Source organism: Macrotis lagotis, chromosome 7 (genome assembly GCF_037893015.1).
Source record: "Macrotis lagotis isolate mMagLag1 chromosome 7, bilby.v1.9.chrom.fasta, whole genome shotgun sequence".
Taxonomy (NCBI): domain Eukaryota; kingdom Metazoa; phylum Chordata; class Mammalia; order Peramelemorphia; family Peramelidae; genus Macrotis; species Macrotis lagotis.
Genome location: NC_133664.1, coordinates 120,154,126 through 120,175,159, shown reverse-complemented (window position 1 = coordinate 120,175,159; position 21,034 = coordinate 120,154,126). Strand labels below are relative to the sequence as shown.

The 21,034-nt window shown below is 38.2% G+C and overlaps 1 protein-coding gene across 1 annotated transcript in view; it reads left to right on the top strand.

Annotated features, from left to right (window-relative positions):
- The window catches only part of LOC141493807 (carboxypeptidase A4-like), a 43,310-nt gene extending 23,314 nt beyond the window's left edge, over positions 1 to 19,996 (top strand). Inside the window, exons 5-11 of the mRNA XM_074195130.1 lie at positions 750 to 851; positions 2,738 to 2,839; positions 4,759 to 4,869; positions 5,592 to 5,682; positions 7,273 to 7,472; positions 14,258 to 14,342; positions 18,862 to 19,996. Coding sequence (XP_074051231.1) covers positions 750 to 851; positions 2,738 to 2,839; positions 4,759 to 4,869; positions 5,592 to 5,682; positions 7,273 to 7,472; positions 14,258 to 14,342; positions 18,862 to 19,049 — 879 coding nt within the window. The 3' untranslated portion in view covers positions 19,050 to 19,996. The remainder of the gene's footprint in view (positions 1 to 749; positions 852 to 2,737; positions 2,840 to 4,758; positions 4,870 to 5,591; positions 5,683 to 7,272; positions 7,473 to 14,257; positions 14,343 to 18,861) is intronic.
- Positions 19,997 to 21,034: the final 1,038 nt, after the last annotated feature.

The window sequence follows — 21,034 nt, the reverse complement described above, 5'->3', positions numbered from 1 at the left end:
TCTGAATTTGATCCATTTTTGGCCAGTTCGCCTCTGTAATTTGTGTATACATTTTTACTTTTATATTATTGCAATATTCTTCTGGTTTTGGTTTCTTGCTATTCTTTCATTTTGCCTTTTCCATATTTTTTCAATTTTTAATGACATTAGAATATATTATTGCACTGATATACTTTGGATGAGTCACTTAACATCTCTATGTCTCAGTTTCTTTATCTATAAAACAGAAGTTGAACTAGATGACTCAAGTTTAATTAGTTTAATGTATTGTTATACATTTAGTTGCATTCTTGGTAATGCAGCTTTCTTCCTATCCCTCTATATGAATATGGACACATTTTTGTTATGATATAATTTTTTGGATATATTCCCAATAATAGATTAAATGGATGTCTTTATTTGACATTTAAAGCTTTTCCCTATTTAGTTCCAGCCTATCTTTCCATGCCAATCATGTATTACTCCCTGTCATTCACTCTTTTCCCCAGTCAAACTGACCTATTTGCTCTTTCTCATACATAATAATTCACATGCCTTTGCAGGGCTTTGCATCTTTGAAGTGAGGAGGGGTTAATTATGAGAAAAATTTCTAAAATTAGCTGGCAAGGTTCCAAGAATGGGCATGCTATGGCTGGTGCAATAGGAGCCAAGGGGTCAGAAGAGCTGGGGGAAGAAAGATTAGAAGAAAAAAAAATGTAAAGGGACATATCATATGGAAACATCCACTTACAAACTTTTTCACATTTCAGATTTATCAAGAGATGGACAGGATTGCTTGCCATTACCCCAATCTAGTGAGTCGACTGGAGATTGGTCATTCTTTTGAAAAGCGACCTCTATATGTTCTGAAGGTATGTGAGACCACATTAAGGAAGTCAGAGCAACTACAGAGTTCATGGAGCCTTCCTTGAACTTTCCCATTCTGGAGATCCAGAACCTTTGAGTTGGTTTCCTTAGACTGGTCCCATTACATTGCTGATATGTAGAGTTGGTTGTTCATATAGGAGGGAATGAGAAAACCAGGTAAGGCTTCTTAAGGGTGGAAACAGCGCGGCATGGGGAAGTTGGTATTTCTAACTGGCTTTTCACTATGTGCCTCATGGAAAACTCTTGATGCTCTAGATTGGGCTGTGAAGTCCCTGAAGTCTTGGACACAGAGAACATTGAGAGTTTGAGGGATACTGGCTCTAGACCACAGGTCATGGTACCTGGCAGTTAGAAGTTGTATAACCCTGACAATATGTTTTTGTGTACATCAATCAATGTTTGAATTTATTTCTCAAGGATTTAAAAAATTCCTTTTCCCCAACATACAGTTGTTTAAATGGTGAAAGGCAGATCCCTTTTAGTACAGGTGACCATTGATTCCAAGAAGGCAAAAATGAATTAGACCACTGAAGAAATTAAGGCAGGTAGAGGTCATGTCCTTAGAATTTGATCTGGGGGCAGCTAGGTGGTGCAGTGAATAAAGCACTGGCCCTGGAGCCAGGAGGACCTGAGTTCAAATCTGAAATCAGACATTTAATAATTACCTAGCTGTGTGACCTTGGGCAAGTCACTTAAGCCCATTACCTTGCAAAAAAAAAAACCTGAAAAAAAAATTTGATCTGTATGGAAGACCTAATTCATAGTTGCTTAATGTAATAGAGCTACTATAAACACATTAGTTTATATGTTTCATCTGTCTCAGGATGAGGAGTAGGGCTTTGGATCCTCAGAAATCAGTACTTTCACATGAACAATACTGTTCATTTTCCTGCATGGATAGATGGAGCACCTCCCTCCCCCTATCTGGGAGGTCCCTTATGCTAATGAAATAACAGATCTAATTCCTATCTCTTATTTTCATGAACAAGCCTGGTACATAATAGGCACACTTCTGCACCATAGAACACCACCCCAATTCTTCATCTTAGCTGATTCTCATATAACCAGTGACACACATTTGAGAGACAGCTGGCCAGAATTAAAGGCTATAAACTATTACTGTAGGATAATATGATGCTAATTAACTGATATGAAAACTAAATTTGAGCTTGGATTTTTAAAGTTGTAAACCAAATATGACTAATCTCACCAGCAATGGAAACCAGAATTCACCACTGTTATCAAACTGAAAAACTACTTGAGTAATTAGTTCATTTATTAAGAGGAATCAAAAATGAGTTGTTGGAACATGTTCAAGGACTAACTAACATCATCGTGAGTCTTCCAAGAGCCTAACAGGACTTTTGACCCATGGCACTATTATGTAACAGTATTGAGCATGTTAAAATCAGGTGAGGAATATAAAGATAATTAATATAAGCAATTTGTCTTCTTCCCATTTGCTTCAAAGATTGCCCATGAAACTCTGAAGGGTTGTAGGAGATTGCTATAGGATGGGTCCTCTTTCTAGTGAGCTTGGCTACTCTCCAACAGACCAGCAGCAATATTAATGTCATTGATTTAATTTAATTCCTGAATAAATGAGATGATAATGAAAAGACTTTCTAACAAAGAGAGACAAGGCTAAAGGAATATTCCTTGACACTTGGGATGTAGTAGAAATAACAATGGACTTGGGGGTTGAGTCCTGACTTGGCATCTTGCTACCTATGTGGCCATTCTACCTTGATTTACTCATCTCAAAAATGGGAATATTGAAATTTGAACTATTTCCTTCACAATGTTGTTAGAAAAAAGTGTTTTGGTAACATTCTTTGGAAAGTATTATGACTTGATTTCCATTTCACAGTTCAGCACCGGGCAAGGCAAGAGACCGGCCATTTGGCTGAATACTGGAATCCACGCCCGTGAATGGATCACCCACGCTACAGGCATATGGATGGCCAGAAAGGTCATGACTCCTGATATGTATTAGACATGTTGGTGGGCAAGCAGGTCTTTGTGGGATTGCTGATTTGGTTTCTATATCTGGGAATGTAGTGATATATTGAGAAGTCACTGAAACAAAATATGTTCTTAAATGGCAAAATGTATGACTGATAGTATACAACCTATCAGATGACCAACATTTGTTCTGCTCTCAGAGTTCCTACAGCAACAGGATAAGCCCCAGGAAAGGCTGTAAGGCAGGTAAAAGTTGTTCCCCTTCATAGCTGTCTCATACCCTCTTTGGGTACTCAATACACTCATTGTCTCTGCAGCCTTTTCCTGAGAGAAACTTATTTCCAGTTAGCTGTCAAGTGACAAAATGAACTCATTCACATTAAGGAGAGAATGACAAATAACAGTTTCGCTTGTTATCCTCTGAGGGTTATTTGCATTTTAACTGAGGATAAACTGATAATGGAATTTCAGATATTATTTAGAGACTGATGGAAGAAATAGTTTTGGATGGATTTGTCTTTTGGGGGCCTCTCAATCTTCTAATCTATAAGCCAGGTGGGTCCTATGTGGTGATATTATAAATAAGGAATTTCCTTGATCATACCAGAGTAGGCTAGAAAATGTTATCCCCTTCTCCCCAACAACCAAAGGGAGAAACTAACCTCTATACAAGAACTGGAAGCTGACCCCCCGCCCAGTCATAGGAGCAAGGTCAGCAAAATACCTGAATGCTAGAAGTGCTAGAAGTGACTAGCATACTGGACCCAGAGTGAGGAAGACCTGAATTAAAATCCAAACTTAATGTTTTTATCCTTCATTTTTGAAGAAGACCATGACATCAGGGAGTTGATGCCATGACAAACACATGAATCGGATTTGAGTGAGGGTGATGTGATGCTAAGTCACCAGCCTCACTTTCTCCTCCAGAACCATCTGGGTCTAGTGGCCAGATATGAATCAGGATGACTGGAGATAGCCCTGGATGAGAGGCAATCAGGGTTAAGTGACTTGCCCAAGTTCACATAGCTAGTAAGTGGTAAGTGTCTGAGGCCAGATTCGAACTCCCATCCTCCTGAATCCAAGGCCAGTGCTCTATCCACTATACCACCCAGCTGTCCCAAAATCCAATCTTAAACACTTAGCAGCTGGGCAAATTGTTTAACTTCTCTTGACCATGGGCAAAGTGCCTCAGTTTCCTCATTTGTAAGAGTCAACAATAGCATCTACCTACCAGGGTTGTTGTAAACATCAAATAAGATAATATTACAAAGAATTTAGAAAACAAAATACTGCATAAATATTAACTAGTATTATTGCATAATCTTGGTCAAATCATTTCACCTCTGCTTCTCAATTTTCTTGTCTGCAAAAAAAAGAGATTGAATTAAGTACCATAGAGAAGAAATTCTTAACTTTGAGTCTGTGAATTTGTTTTTAAAAATATTTTGGTAACTGTATTTCAATGGAATTGGTTTTCTTTGTAATGTTAAATATTTCATTTTTACATTTAAAAGCATTATTCAGAAAAGCAGTCCATGAGGCAAAAGCTTAAGAATTCCTACCTCCGGCAGTTAGGTGGTGCAGTGGATAGAGCACCAGATAGAGTACCAGCCTTGGAGTCAGGAGTTCAAATTTGACCTCAGACACTTAATAATTACCTAGCTGTGTGACCTTGGGTAAGTCACTTAACCCCATTACCTTAAATAAATAAAAAAAGAGAATCCCTACCTTAACATTCCATAATTTATGAAATGCCCCTCTCAAGTAACTGATGTTTAAATAAACTGATTTTTACCTAGAACTGTCTTTCTGAAGGTAGTTATATGGGGACAGTGGGGTTACTACTCAAAGTAGTAAATATTGGGGAAAGGGCAGTATCAACACCATCTGAAAAAACACAGCTGACTGGGACTTATCTCTGCTTAGATTGCATCTGACTATGGGAATGAACCAAACATCACCTCCATCTTGGATCATATGGATATTTTCCTGATGCCTGTGGTCAATCCTGATGGCTATGTCTATACTCAAACCAAAGTGAGTAGCAAGAAATGGAGTGGGTTGGAGTCAGGAGTTTTGGTTCTGCAAAAAAAACCAAAAAGTGCTTGTGGAAGGTATTAGAGCAGCAAGAGGAGCACAGGATTTGAAGTCTTAGCAAATCAGTGAAGAATGTATTCTCTTGAGCCAAGAATGCACATCAGTCTGTGGACTACAGATAACCTGTATCTGGATTATTGACTTCAGTTTGAGGTACCATATTTCAGGCAGAACAACGACCTGTAGAGAATCCAGAGTAGGGTAACCAGAGTGATAAGGGGACTGAACACCACTATGAGATGTAGAAAGAAATGGAGATTTTTAGTTGTTTAGCCTGAGGAAGACAAGATAGTGGGGAATAAGATTTGTTTTGTCTAACCTTAAGGCAGAGAGGCAGATTTAAAGTCAATATAAAGAGAAAATTGAAGGACATTTAATTGACAACATTCATCGAAAGCTGTCCAAAAAGCAGTGCTGATCATCTTGGGAAGTAATGAAATCCTTTCACTGGTTCTTCTAGGCCAGATAACTTTTTGGGGGGATTATAGATGATTTCCTGTTCAGGTACAGATTAGACTGCTGTAGGTGGTTTTGGAAGTTTGTCCCTTTCAATTTTGCATTTCTGTGCTAATATGATCGCTTAGATCAAATTCTAAAAGTCTAGTGTATGGGTCATAGAAATAAATCTTTTGCATCTGACTGTTCTTGGGTGGGTTTTCCAGAACCGCATCTGGAGGAAGACCCGATCCCATATTCCTGGAAACAAATGTGTAGGAGTTGATCCAAACAGGAACTGGGATGTAAACTTTTCAGGTAAAATAAAGTCCTTAAAATATTTTGTCATATCATTTTTGACATCACCTATACCTGTTTTTAGTATAGTACCAGGCAAACAGTAAGGGCTTAATAATTGTCTTGTTGAAATGCTAGTTGAGTTCCCCAATACATTTCTCTTCCTTCCTCTTCCAGAGAGTCATCCTTTCTTACAACAAATAGAAAAGAGAATGGAAGAGAAAGGAACAAACATTTATTAAAAATCTATCATGTGGGAGCAACTAGGTGGCACAGTGGAGAGAGCACCAGCTCTGGAGTCAGGAGGACTTGAGTTCAAATGTAGCCTCAGACACTAAATACTTCCTTAGCTGTGAGACCATGGGCAAGTCACTTAACCCTACTGCCTTACAAAAATAAAAAAAAGTCTATTATATGCCTGTGCTAAGAGTTTTTATCAATATCATCTAATTGAATCGAATAGTAGATGCTTCCTACTGTTTTTTTGATAGATATCCTGGTGGCTCACCTACTGGTGATGAATTCTCCTAACTTGGGCTATTTCTGGGCTGTATTTGAAGCCTTCCTGGCCTTGTATAAGATCTACTCTGTAGTTACAAGACATGGACCTCCTTATAGTTCCTCCAAAGAAAGACACTTTTTTCTTCCTACTCAGTGAATTTTTCCAGGCTGTCCCCTGGGTCAGAAATGCTCTTTTCTCACCTCTGCCTTCTGGCTTCCTTTGCATCTCAGTCTAGGTGGCTCCTCCTGCAAGAAGTCTTTCCCAGTCCTCCTTAATTAGCATCAGCATCTTCACTCTTTTTTTTTTTAGGTTTTTGCAAGGCAAACGGGGTTAAGTGGCTTGCCCAAGGACACACAGCTAGGTTAATTATTAAATGTCTGAGACCAGATTTGAACCCAGGTACTCCTGACTCCAGGGCCAGTGCTTTATCCACTATGCCACCTAGCCGCCCCAAGATCTGCTTTTATGAGGCCATATTTCCATCATGGTTGGGCATTGAAATCTGGTGATAATAGAGATTTCCTTTTTTTTTTTTTGCAAGGAAATGTGATTAAGTGGCTTGCCCAAGGTCATACAACTAGGTAATTATTAAGTATCTGAGGCCATATTTGAACTCAAGGTCCTGCTGACTCCAGAGCTGGCACTCTCTCCACTGTGCCACCTAGGTGCCCTAGAGAGAGATTTCTTATGTAAATTATAACTTGAAAGTACAAGAAAAACTATTTGATACTTCCCATGATCATTTCTAGCTAGATTATTATTGATAAAAAAAACCAAACTGAATTTTTGGTTAAAGAAATGAAAGTTTCTGGTAAGATTAAAGGGCCTGAGGCAATTTAAGAGAACAGAGATTACTACTAAAAATTTCCCTGTATTTTATCTATGAATTTGTTGTATTCCTATAAGCAGAAGAAATGCCCCTTGAAGGCAAGGGACTGTTCCATTTTCGTTATTTTGTCCCCCAGCACCTACTATGATGCCTTTGTATATCATGGGAACAAAGTAGATGCTTCTTGAATTTAACTGAATTAAATAGGTTTATCCATCCAGAAATCTTGGAGAGTTTGTGTTCTTATTAACATTTTTGCTTGTGTTGATTTCTATCATAGGAAAGGGAGGCAGTGATGACCCCTGTTCTGAAATATACCGTGGACCCAATCCTTTTTCAGAAGTAGAAGTGAAATCCGTAGTGGATTTCATCAAAAGCCATGGGAATTTCAAAAGTTTTATTGATATCCACAGCTACTCACAGCTCCTGATGTATCCTTATGGGTACACATGCAGCAAGGCTCCTGACTCTGAAGAACTGGTAAGTGACCACTTCCCTTAGCTGATCCCTAGATTGACTTTTCACTTTTGCTTCTCCATACCCACTGATAATTTTTCCTGAGTGTTATCAGAACATTACTATTGTAAATAAGATATTACCTAAACTTCGGCTTAAAAGCAACATTCATGTGTTTAATATTCACCAGACTTGCAATATCTTGTTGAGTTCAAAGAAGGCATCTTGTGAATCATTTTTATTTCACTGGTATAGTCAGAAGGCAGGGTATTCAGGATATTCACCTCTGATTCTCAATTTTCTTGTTTGCAAAAAGAGATAGAACTCGGTGCTGTAGGGAAGAAATTCTTTTTTTTTTTTTTGCAAGGCAATTGGGGTTAAGTGGCTTGCCCAAGGCCACACAGCTAGGTAATTATTAAGTGTCTGAGGTCAGATTCGAACTCAGGTACTCCTGACTCCAAGGCCAGTGTTGTACCACTTAGCTGCCCCCTGGGAAGAAATTCTTTTTTTTTTTTTTTTTTTAGATTTTTGCAAGGCAAATCGGGTTAAGTGGCTTGCCCATGGCCACACAGCTAGGTAATTATTAAGTGTCTGAGACCGGATTTGAACCCAGGTACTCCCGACTCCAAGGCCGGTGCTTTATCCACTATGCCACCTAGCCACTCCGGAAGAAATTCTTAACCTTGAGTCTGTGAACTTGTTTTTAAAAATATTTTGATAACTATATTTCAAGGAGTTCCCAGCTGTGCTTTGGGTCACATCCACCAAGGGGAAAGGATCATTATCAGTAATTCCATTTATTTCAGAAATGGTCCCTCCTTTCTCCAAGCCTTAGGGTTTAACAGTTATGCTAAAAGATGTTTATAATTGTGGGGGTAGGTCTTATCAAAGCCAGGGGTGCAGGTGGGGTTAGGGGGATTCAGGCCTTATCTAACAAGGTACACCTATTCCATTGCTAATCGATTTAGTTACCAGGATTCTTTAGGTGATCAAAGATCTTTCCACCCTCCTTGACTTAGAAGTACAGAAAAGAGTTAAATAAAAATATTTTTATAATGGCACTGTTCATAATGGTTTAGGCCTATTAAGATTTTGGGGATGCCCTGTAATTAAGAGTTGGGTCTATTTTAATAGGGGGTCACTCAGACTACTTACTTCTCTACTTTTTGGGCTGTATCTGATTATTGACTTCAGTTTGAGGTACCAAAAACAAAAAAAGAAGAGAGACAGTTCTGTTCTCTCTCTCTCTCTCTCTCTCTCTCTCTCTCTCTCTCTCTCTCTCTCTCTCTCTCTCTTTCTCTGTCTTTCTCTGTCTCTCTGTCTCTCTCTTTCATTCTCTCTCTCTCTCTCTCTCTCTCTCTCTCTCTCTCTCTCATTTTCCCTTTGAACCTGATTTATGGCAGCCTCAAGCAGTACTGAGAAATATTAGGAATATCTGTGACCTCCCTGAGTTCTGTGGTCATGCTTTATTGTTTGATTTTTCCATTTACCTTATCCAAATTTACAGAGTCAACCCTAAGATTGTGTTACCAGGAAAAATTTCTTTCTTTGAAAGAATTTGGCAGGGGGAAGATTGAACTCACTGCACAAGCAGCTTCCTCTTTTCAACCTGCTCCTCTAGCCATGTAGGTCACATAGCTGAAAGCTATTTGGAGATTTGTCATTATCGGGGTATAATCTGAGCAATGCTGGGGTGTAGGCGACCCACGGCCCAGCTCTTTCACCTTTAGTTTCCTGTATAATATTACAACTCCTCAGACACTCCTCTGCAGTGGTAATTAGCCTAGAAAGGACAGAATACAGAGAATTCCAATCTAAGGACAGTCCTACTAAACTGGAAATGTTCTTGGTAGTCATTCATCAACTATTTTGTAACTGGCTCCCTTTCAGTGCTGGAACCTCTAAGGACCTTAGTTCATTAGGTTCAACAGTATATTTTGGGACACTTGGTTATGTAAATACAGCTTGAGCTGCCATTGCAGGCCACAGTCCTTATTCACAGACTGTGCATAAATTACATACCTAATAGCAAAATATTTCATTAAGATGGAATAACAAAGTGACTCATCCAGAAAAGTTAATGAGCAACAAAATTATTCTTAATGCCCACTCCATATACAAAATGGGTACTGCGTTTTAGGATTCTTAACCCGGGGTCCATGAACTTTAAATTTAAATTTAAAATAAGATACTTTGCTAACATTTTAGTATAATTGGTTCTAGGTGCTTAATGTATCTAGACACATTTTTCTTAGAAGTTGATAGGTGTCATGAGATTGCCTAATGGAACATGATGTTATAAAGGTTAAGACCCACTGTTCAATAGGCGTCAATGGAGAAATAAGTATTTCTCAGGGAATTTCACAGGGTCAGGTTTTAGAGACAGTATTAAGATCCACTATTACCATTTAGAGGGTAGCTAAGTGGTACAATGGATACAGTACAGGGCCTTGAAATCAGGAAGACTCATCTTCATGAGTTCAATCTGTCCTCAGACACTTCCTAGCTGTGTGACCCTGGGCAAGTCACTTAACCCTATTTGCCTCAGTTTCCTCATGAACTGAAGAAGGAAATTCTTTACCATGAGACCCCAAATGGAGTCATGAGGAGTTACATGACTGAATAACAAAAACAATAACTTCTTAGGTACTAGTCCTGAGACCAGCTTGCCAGATCTCACTAAATGGAGTTGAGATGCTGGGCTACAATCATCCAGCCTCTGGACTCCAGATTGGGGCTGCAATGTTGGCATCCCTTGCTCAACAATATGTATCTCATGGAATCAGGTTAGGCTACCCTATCTCTCCTGGTGGTCAGGGAGAAGGCTGTTTAGCTGCTTCATGTGTCCTCTGTGATTCTCTTTTTCTCTGGCTAAGCCTGGGCTTCCTGAATCAAGAGCTAGACACTAGGCTCTTGGGGATATCTAGATATCTAGAGCCCCCCCCCCACAATAACTCAGTCATTATTGATAACAAGGTCAGAGAGATGTGCACCACTATAGTCAATAGCCAAAGTGCTCATAAGATGCTCTGGTGCACAACTCTAAGGGAGATAAATACAGAATCGATCCTTGTCCTCATGGAGCATGCAGACTTAATTTGCATGTATGATATTATTATTTTGGAGGGGTTTTTTGGACTGGATCTGTGATTGCATTTGTCTAGGGAATTCCCAATGAGGATTCTTCTATCAGTGAAGATCAGCATTGGCACTGCAGTTACCTGGGGGACTGAGAGGTTAAATGACTGAGGTTGGACTTGAACGCAGGTCTTCTCCAACTATGAAGCTGGCTCTATTTTCCATGCCATGTTGTCTCTCATATTACAATATTACATGACAAGAACCTGAGAAAGGTTTAAAGAAAAGTGCTCAACGCTGTTTATCCATTGGGTCTTGTAAAGAAGTTTAGGTCTGTTGTCTAAGGACAAATCTAGTCAGAATCAGGAATATAAGCTGACTACCAGGTGAGAAATTTCTGCAGACAGAAAAACTCAAAAAAGCTGTCAACTAAATCATAGAGGGGTTGAGATTCATTTGTTGGATGGACTTTACGCAATGATAGTGTCTTGAACCCTTGACGTAGTATTATAGCAGGCAAGGACCTCGGGAATGTTCTATCTCTCATCTTTGCCACTGTATGACCTTTATACTCATTATTGGTGTGGAAAAACTATCCTTTATTCTATTTTTTTCTTACAAACACACCTTTTCACATATTGATGGGGTCCAAATATTTGCTATATTTAGTGTTTTTGTATGTATCTAAAAAATGAAAGTAGATATCTATTAAATTAGCAGGAGGCAACATTCTACAGTGGATAGAAAGCCAACCCTGGCAAGAAGACTTAAATTCAAGTCTTACCTCTGGCACAAACTAGCTATGTGAATTTATACAAGTTGCTTAACGTCTCAGAGTCCTAGGAAACTCTCTAAGCCTCTCAATTACAGGTGACTTGCCAGTCTATATGAATAAAGGGAACTTTTTGCAATGTGTTTTTATGATACCAATGAAACCATAGGTCACAAAAAATTAATTTGGGAGAGGAAGAAGCAGGTTGCCTCATATTCAAAGGAATTTTTTAAAACCTTTCTATTTCTCTTTCATTGTAAGACCTAATATATTTAAATTAAATAGCTAGTTGAAAATTTAATTTTCAGCATCAACATAACCAATTAAATTTACTTCAAAATAATAATCAATAAACATTTATTACATCCTCAATGTCAACCACTGCAACAAGAACTAAGGATAAAAGAAGAAGCAAAAGACAGTTCATGTTTTCCATTAATTCAAAAATCTAATTGATAATATTTACATTTAAGCCTTTCAATTGAATTTACATTTAATATATCAATAATTATCTAACAACATAGAGTAATCATAATATAAATTATAATCAATTTTATATTATTTTATTCTATATTTAATTATATTTAAGCATTTAGACAATTTATAGGTACTCATAGGTACCCTTCTCAGCCTCTATTTCTCCCTCCCTTCCTTCCCAACTGCCATGGATGGGTTTCTCATGTCTTTTACAATTGTTATTTCCCTAAACTTCTCATAACTGAGGTTTTAAAGTCATTACTGTTGTGGAAAGACTATCTTGTGTTCTACTTTTTTTTATTCCAAATATACCTTTTTATATATATTGATGTGATCCAAATATTTGCTATTCTTATTGTCTTTTGGATTCTTTCATTCTCTTATCTATAGGTCTGCCCTAGAGAGGTGATAACATACAAATCTGTCAGACGCTCTGCTTCTTCCCTCTGCCTTCACCTGGTGGTGATTAACCCTAGCCAGGATATTTCTACCTGAAGAAGCTATCTTGACTTTTGCCATTTCTCACCTAGATCATTACCCATAAACTATTAGAAGTGGAAGGTGGGGGGTGGCTAGGCAGCTAGGTGGTGTAGCAGATAAAGCAACAGCCCTGGAGTCAGGAATACCTGGGTTCAAATCCAGTCTCAGACACTTAATAATTACCTAGCTTTGTGGCCTTGGACAAGCACTTAACCCCATTTGCCTTACAAAAAAAAACCTAAATAAAAAAAAGTGGAAGGGGTTAGTCCAGCCCCCTCATTTTACAAATGAAGATATTGAAGCCTAGAGAAAATAAAGAATTCATTTAAAGTTATTCAGTTAAGCAGCCAAGCAAAATATTAAACCTACTTCTTCTGACTCTAAGCATTTACTAGGTGCCTATTATTTGCAGGTAAGGGCAGGTGGGTGATTCAGTGGATAGCACTTTGGATTTAAGAAAGATCTGAGCTTAAATCCAACTTCAGACATTTACTAGCTGTGTGACCTTGGGCAAATCACCTAAACTCAATTTGCCTAGGAAGGCAGGAGGTGACTCAGTGGATAGAGCACTTGGTCTAGAATCAGAAAAATCTGAGTTCAAATGCTACCTCAGATGCTTCCTAACCGTGTAACCCTGAGCAAATAACTGCTGTTTCTCTTCATCCATTAGAGAAGGAAATGGCAACCCATTCCATTATCTTTGCCAAGAAAATTGGGAGGACAGTATGGTCCATAGGGTCCCAAAGAGTCAAACCCAATTGAACAAGTAATGTGCTGACACTGAACTGGAATACCAAGAAAGACAAAAGCCAATTCCTGCTTTAGGAATTCATGGACTAATAGGAGAAAATAGTCACAAACAGTTGTGTACAAATAAGCTAGAGACAGGATAAAGGAAAATAATCAACAGAGAGAAAGTATTAGTCTTCAGGGGGCTTGGGAAGAGCTTCTTGTAGAAGGCAAGATTGTTGCTGGGACATGAAGGAAGCCAGGTTGCAGAGGTGAGGGAGGGAGTGTTCTAGGCTTGGAGGAGAGATGGAGAAAATATGCCCAGAGTCATGTATGAGCTGGCATAAACATTGGAAGAAACAGCAAGTCCTCTCTTTCTATGATGCTTCTCCCCCTTACCCACCATTCCTTTCTGATTCTTTTCACTAATTCTAATCGCTAGTGATATATATATATATATATATATATATATATATATATATATAAAACCTTAGTGATATAGAGAGAGCCTATCATTTTACATAAATTATCTCAAGTCAATCCTCACAACAACCTTTTATTATATCTATTTTAAAGATGAGGAACTGAGGTGAAGAAAGATTAAGAAGTAATAACAATAGTAATGACTTACATTTATATATCTCTTATTCTGCTGAGCTATTATTATTCTTATTCTCAGATGAAGAAACTGAGGCAAACAGTCACACAGCTAATAGGTTTCTGAGGCAGGATTAAAATTCAGGTTTTCCCTGACATCAAGTCTAACACTATCTACCGAGATGTATACAGAAAGTGACCCGAATCAGATTGACATGTAATTGAGAGGGGCACCTAGATGGTACAGAGGATAGAGCACCAGATCTGGAGTCAGGTGGACCTGAGTTCAAGCCCAACCTCAAACACTTAATAATTACCTAGTTGTGTGACTGGGGGCAAGTCATTTAATCCCATTGCCTTGCAAAAAGAAAAATGTAATTGAGAATTGTTTTAAAAATAATAATACAAAAAAACCAGATAACGTTCATTTGTGATTTTCTCAGAGAATCAGTCTAGGTAGTCTTCAAGGATCCATTCCTATTTGAATTTGACACCACTCTACTGGACCCACCCAGCTCATCAGCTAGACTTTAGTTAATGGAGTTGGGGGCATCTGCTGCTACATTGGGAAGCGGCAGAGGAAGAGGGAAATAAGCAAGTTTGAGAAGTGTGAACATGTCCTTTGTTTCAGGGAGGGTCATAATTTTTCACTTTGCTCTTCTTCTCTCCCCCTAAGGACAAGGTTGGAAGGAAAGCAGCAAAAGCCCTATTCTCCTTGTACAACACTGAGTACCGCGTGGGAAATATTTGCTCAACTGTGTGTAAGTACTTGCCTTGTCTATTTAGTGATCTGGAAAGTTCTTTGAGACATAAATGGAAATGTAGCAGGGGCCTGGACAGCTCCTGTTTGCCCATCAAAGCCAAGAAGAATGTCATCTTTAGGCTGGTTGGATTTTCAGATGATGATGATAAATGATATCAAATGAGATGATGAATGATTAATTTGTGGTTATTGTTAATAATACCTTTGTATGATCAATTATTAGTATTACATCATTTATCATTATTATTATTTCTATAGTACTTTATGTTTTTGAAATTCTTTTCCTTTATAACCATCCTATGAGGTTGGTGATACAATCATCCCCATTGTACAGATGAGGTAAGTGATCAAAGAACTTCATTGACTTATCCAAGGCAGACACAGGTAAGAAGGGTCAGAATTTAAATCTCTTGAAACCAATCCCAAGGCTCTTTCCAATACACTATCCAGCTACTATGATAGGGTCCTTCCCTAGGAATTACAGAAATCACATTGGCTTTAAAAGTCAGTGCTTTCAATGCATGCTTAACATTACTTTGGTGGTTTATGATCAGACACTTGTTAACAGGAGAGAGAAATTTTCTGCATTTTGTTTTCCATTGTGATCTTCCACTAGGATGACCAATTATTATAAGAAACATAAAGCATTTTGTAAACTTTTAGGTACCATATTAATGCCAGCTGTCATTTTTTTATTTTCTAATTTGTTTTGCATATTGAGGCCAGATTGATTTTCCTAAAACATTGATTTGATTTCTATAGACATTGTGATAGTATGGAAAGAGTCCTGTACTAAGAGATGGGCTTGATGTGAATCCTGGCCCATCATTTACTAGCTTTTGAACTTAGATGAATCATTTCATTGGTCTAAGCCTCAATTTTATTATTTGTAAGATGGGGATAATAATATCCATATCAATGAATACCTAAGTAGCACTTGACAGAATTTCTGTGAAAAAGGAACCAAATAAATATGAATTTTTATTTCAAATGAATTTCTGGAAGAAAGTTTGAGAATTGGCCTAGGAGTCCTTGATCTCTTTCTAAAATGCATTGTCTTAACAGATTCCTTTTAGAAAGGAATTTAGCTGGGAGGCCTCCTTGTATCCTAAGTTGTTAATGGGAAATTAGAAATTAAAAAAATAGAAATTACAGCTCTGATTCCTGCTCTCCCAAGATTCCCCTACCCTCAGCAGGAATGAAGCTAGGATTCAAAGGCTGTAGTGCCATTTCATTTTTTTTTTAACACAGTAGCATCAATTCCCTTATTATTATTGAATGGGAGTTCTTCAAAGAAAATATTATAAGAGGCTCTCCACCCTCTGCTGAGTCAATGCTGAGTCAGTGATCAAAGATATTTCTAGTTGCTAGAGGCTTCTCCTCCAGATAACGGTGGTCCTTCATTCTCAAAGAAGACCATGATGTCAGGGAGACAATGCAATGGCAAACACATGAATTGGATGTGAGTGAGGGGGACTGGGCTAAGTTATCAGCCTCACTTTCTCCTCCAGAACTTTCTGGGTCCAGAGGCCAGATATGAATCAGGAAGAGTGGAGATGGCCCTAGATGGGAGACAATAAGGGTTAAGTGACTTCCCAAGGTCACACAGCTAGTAAGAGTCAGATGTCCAAGACCAGATTGGAACTGACTCCAGGATCAGTGCTCTATCCACTGCTCTATCTAGCTGTCTCCTTTTCTAAATAGGCAACATGAAGGCTAAGAAAGGGCCACCCTGGACCTTCAGATGGACAGAAGATCAGGTTTCAGCTTGGAGATATAGATACATCCAGTTTTAGAATTACACACATTTTTTGAGTTGGAAGGTTCAAATATTCTTGCTCTTCCCTTGACTTGACTTCTCTTTTTTCTTATTCTTTTTCCTTTCATTTTTCTTGACGAAGTCTCCCTATATCAACCAGGCTAGAAGTTCAGGAGGCTATTCATAGGTCTAAGGTTACTAATAATTAACATAGACACTTTGACAGTTCCATTTTTAATCTCTTTGTCCTTCTGTACAGAGTCCAATTTAAATGAATTATCCAAAGTCATAGTCTGTAAATATCTGAGTCTGGATTTGAACTCAGGTCTTCCTGGCTGCTGGTCTAAGGTCTGATTATTATGCAATCCTACCTGCCTAGGTTGTTTGCTCCTATGTTATTGACCCTGTGGACTCTCATGACCTATTTTGTTTTGATCTTCTAAACTTTTCCCAGGATGTTAGCCATCATTCAGTTGGACTATCACTATTTGCTTCTTGAGCTAAGCATTGTGTTTGCCTATGGGAACTCTTCTCTTCCTAATCTCCATGCTCTAGAAAACTAGATAGCCCAAGCTTCTTAATATAGAGTCTAAGGTGGGGATTCTTAGGGAGATCCATGGAACCCACGAGGGATATATTTTTTAGGCTTTTGCAAGGCAAATGGGGTTAAATGGCTTGCTCAAGGCCACACAGCTAGGTAATTATTAAGTGTCTGAGACCAGATTTGAACCCAGGTAATCCTGACTCCAAAGCTGGTGCTTTATCCATTACTCCACCTAGCCACCCCATCCCACGAGGACTATTGAATAGATTTCAAGTGGTTCTGTGAAGTAGATCACAATTTAAAAATATGTATTTTAATAGCTGTGTTCAGTGTGATTGGTTTCCTTTGCAATCCTCTGTGTTTTATTTAATGATTTTTATAAACACTATACTGATAAAAGATTACATTTTTTAGGAAACTTTCAAAGAAGTTCATGACACAAAATCCTAAAGTGAGGAGGACTCAAGGTCTTCTCCTCTTCTTTGTTTTGTGTATGAGTTTTTGTGAAATGAATTTGGGCTGCTCAGCAACCTTTTTTTGCTTCCTTCCTCATGCTTAACTGTCTTCTAGATGGGTGAAACTACTAATGACTCCCAAAAAGAGAGGTATCCCTGAACAATGTTTGTTTAGCATTCAAACAGAACACAGTACTGTTATAGCCACCCAGAAATTCAGAAGACATAACCCCTCAGCAAATTTATAAGAGAAAAACAAACCAATTAGCAATAATAATGAGAAGCAACATTCAACAGCTGGGTTGCCATAGGTAAGCCATTTCAACACTCCAAGCCTCAGTTTCCTTATCTGTAAAATGGAGAAATTAATACCTGCATGACCTACCTCCTAAGCACAGATGAGGTAATCATGTAAAATATGTGGTAGAAAGATGGATGTTAATGAAAACATTCCTTTTGCATCATGTCATAGTCAAGTGGAAAATTGGTGCTCTTGTGATTTCTGTCAAGAGGGAGCTGTCTGCAAAAGTTCTTAATGTTTTTGCTGGTACCTGGCATGGAAATAGGAAAATGAGAAATAACAACAAAAACAATAATTGATATTTACAAGGTACTCTAAGTTTAAAAAAAAGACTTTATGTATAGGTTTTTCTTAAAACAATTTTAAGTTTATTAAGGTTTATTAAATTTACTAAGCCTTACATTGCACTAAGATTCTTGAGACATCCTCTTAATGGGTTCTTTAAATCTTCTTGTGTGACCATGGAGAAGTCATTTTGCTTCTCTGGAATCTGATGATTCCTCTGGAAAATGAACCCATATTCACAACAGTCCTATGAGAGAGGTACTACAATCATTTTGTCCCCCATTGTACTAATGAGGAAACAGAAATCCCGAGAAGTTAATTACTTTGGATGGTTTTAATGACCACACTGAATCTTTTTCTGTGTTTCATATTCAAAAGATTGCTTAATGGTTATAAACATAGAGCTTACGTCAGATTGCTTCCTGTCAGGGGGAGGGAAAGGAGGAAAGGGAAGAAGTGAGAAAAATTGTAAAACTCAAAACTTTGTAAAAAAAAATGATTGGTAACATCTCCTAAATAGCGTAACCTTGTATCAGGATAGTGTTTTAAAAAATCATAAGATAAAATGCAGAGGAAACCAATCACATTGAACACAGCTATTAAAATATACATTTTTAAATAGATATTATGAAATGAAAATGTGTGAAACATGGAATGGAAGGGAGTTGGAGAATAGGTTATTTCAGAAGTTCTTTCCAGTTTCTTTACCCTATGACCTGCTAGTTATCAGGTAGCAAATTAGTAGTTAAAAAAATAAAAAGGGATTAAAAACTGTTACTCCTTCAGCTTCTCTGAGCTTGGGTGCCGCCTGGAATGGTAAAGTTTAGGATTCAAGAACCTTGATAGATCCCCAGGTTCCAAGGTTCTTCACCTACTTTGGATCTTGGGTCTATTCAGTAAGTCTTGTCAATCCTATGGATCTCTTCTCAGAATAATGTTTTCAATTGGATAAAATAAAACATGTAGGATAACAAAAGAAACCAGGGAAATACATATGATATGATATATGACATAAGTCATGATATAATATATGATATTAGTATAGTATAGAAAGAGTACAAGATCCTAGTGGATTCAGGTCAACAGAATAGTAGAGTGTGTCTGTTCATTTTGACCTTGAATTAGACCCATACATTTCAATGATTTTCTTTTTTCTTTTTTTTTAAATTACAGATCCTGCCAGTGGCAGCAGCATAGACTGGGCCTATAAAAATAAAATTAAATACTCTTTCACTTTTGAGCTGCGAGACACTGGACATTATGGCTTTCTCTTGCCAGCTAACCAGATTCTCCCCACTGCTGAGGAGACTTGGCTGGGCCTACAGGCGATCATGATGCATGTTAAAGAGCACCTCTACTAGAGAAACCTCCTCTGCTACCTAGACTCATAATATACTCACATCTATTGTCCATTTGACCATATATTGTATCAGATAGTTGCAGCAAGGGATCCATTGTAATACGGCTGCATGGTTATCTTCAAAAGGCTGGGACAAATTCTCCACATGTCCCACCTCCCCAAACAATATCCTGACACTGTTATATCATCTATTAATGTTTTCAATCTCCTTTTGAATCTTTTTATATTTTCAGCCTATACTTCTTATAGTGCATTTTTTTTAAAGTTATCCCTAAGGTTTTGTTATTTTTGTTCAGGGAATGATACCATCATTGTAGAGGACTTCCAGTGTGGAATTTTTCTCCACTGATGCAGAAATAGTAGAACCATAGTGCCTAGGTCTCTAAATTATTTCAGATCACTTTATCCTTTCACTTTGTCTTATTATATCATTATGGCATCCTTGCCTTCACAATGTTTTGATTCTGGTCTCAGTCATTTGGCCATCTCAGAATAACCCCCTCTCTTTACTCTCTGTCTCTCCTTTCTTCTCTCTCCCTCCTTTCCTTTCTCTCCCTTTCCTTCTCTCTTTTTCCCCCCTTTCTCCTCTTTTCCTCTTTCTCCTCTCTTTGTCTCTTTAATCTCTCATCTTTTCCACTCTCTCCTTTCTTTGCCCCCTTTCTCACTCTGTCTCTCTCTATCTGTCTGTCTCTGTGTATCTCTTTGTCTTTCCCTGTCTCTTTCTGTCTCTATGTGTCTGTGTCTCTCTGCCTCTCTCTCTCTCTCTCTCTCTCTCTCTCTCTCTGTCTGTCTGTCTGTCTCTCTGCCTCTGCCACTGCTTTCTATATGTGTTCTATGCTCAAGGTCTCCTCCTAAGTCAGTACAGATTTAGGAGACAGAAAATCAGAGTCTCCTTACCATTTCTCCCCACCACAGGATGCTCACCATCTCCTCCTCCTTCCCCAATTGCACTAGGCTGTCATCTTGTTTGGCTTTATGATGTTTATAGCAAATGAACATTACTCAATAAATATTTGTGATTGAGATTCCCTCTCCTTTCTATTCTTGAGTTACTATTTTCATGGGTTGAGATGAGACTATGATTTAGGATGTGCCTTGGATCTCTGTACTTTACTTTGGGTGATGACAAAGAAGTTCACTTAAATTCTCATCTACTTTGTGCCAAATTCAAGGAAGAAATCTGTGCTTCTTGACAACTAGTCTCATGAGGGAGAACCTGATCAAGGAATCATTACTGGTTATAATAAACCTTTGATAGTTATAGAGTTTAAATTTTTTGAAAGTACATATACGACTTCCAGCCAAGATGGTGGAGAGAAGACAGGCACAGTTCTAAAGTCTCCTGATCTCTTCCCCATCTATCACATCTTAAAAGAAATCTGACTCAAAAAAACCCAGAAAGAAAAGCCAAGAGAAAGAACATCTACCTCGGGATTTGTACACTAAGAGGTACAAGAAAACCTATGGTAATAGTGGGGAAGAAGGGAGCAGAGGAGAAACACCTGAATCTTCTTCTCATCAGACTTGGCTTAAAGTCAACCTACACATATTCAGTTAACTTATAAAACATCTAACCTTTCAAGTATTAAAAGGGGAAAAGGGGAGGGGGATGGAGAAAGGGAAGGGGAGTGGGGGGAAATAAGGGGAAATAACAAAAGGAAGGGAAAAGGGAAAAAGGGAAAGGGGAAAGAAAGGGGAGGGCCTGATATAGGAGGGCAAACACACTGAAGGGGGTGGTTTTCAGAAACAAAAGACTGGGGAATATGGATAAAAGGGGGGGAAAGGGGGGAAAATGCAAACAGAGGGAAGATAGCATGGAGGGCAATAAAGAATTAGTAATCATAACCTTGAATGTAAATGGGATGAACTCTCCCTTAAAACGTAAGCAGATAGCAGAGTGGATTAAAAACCAGAATCCTACAATATGCTGCTTACAAGAAACTCATTTGAAGCAGAGAGATATATATATAGAGTAAAGGTAAAAGG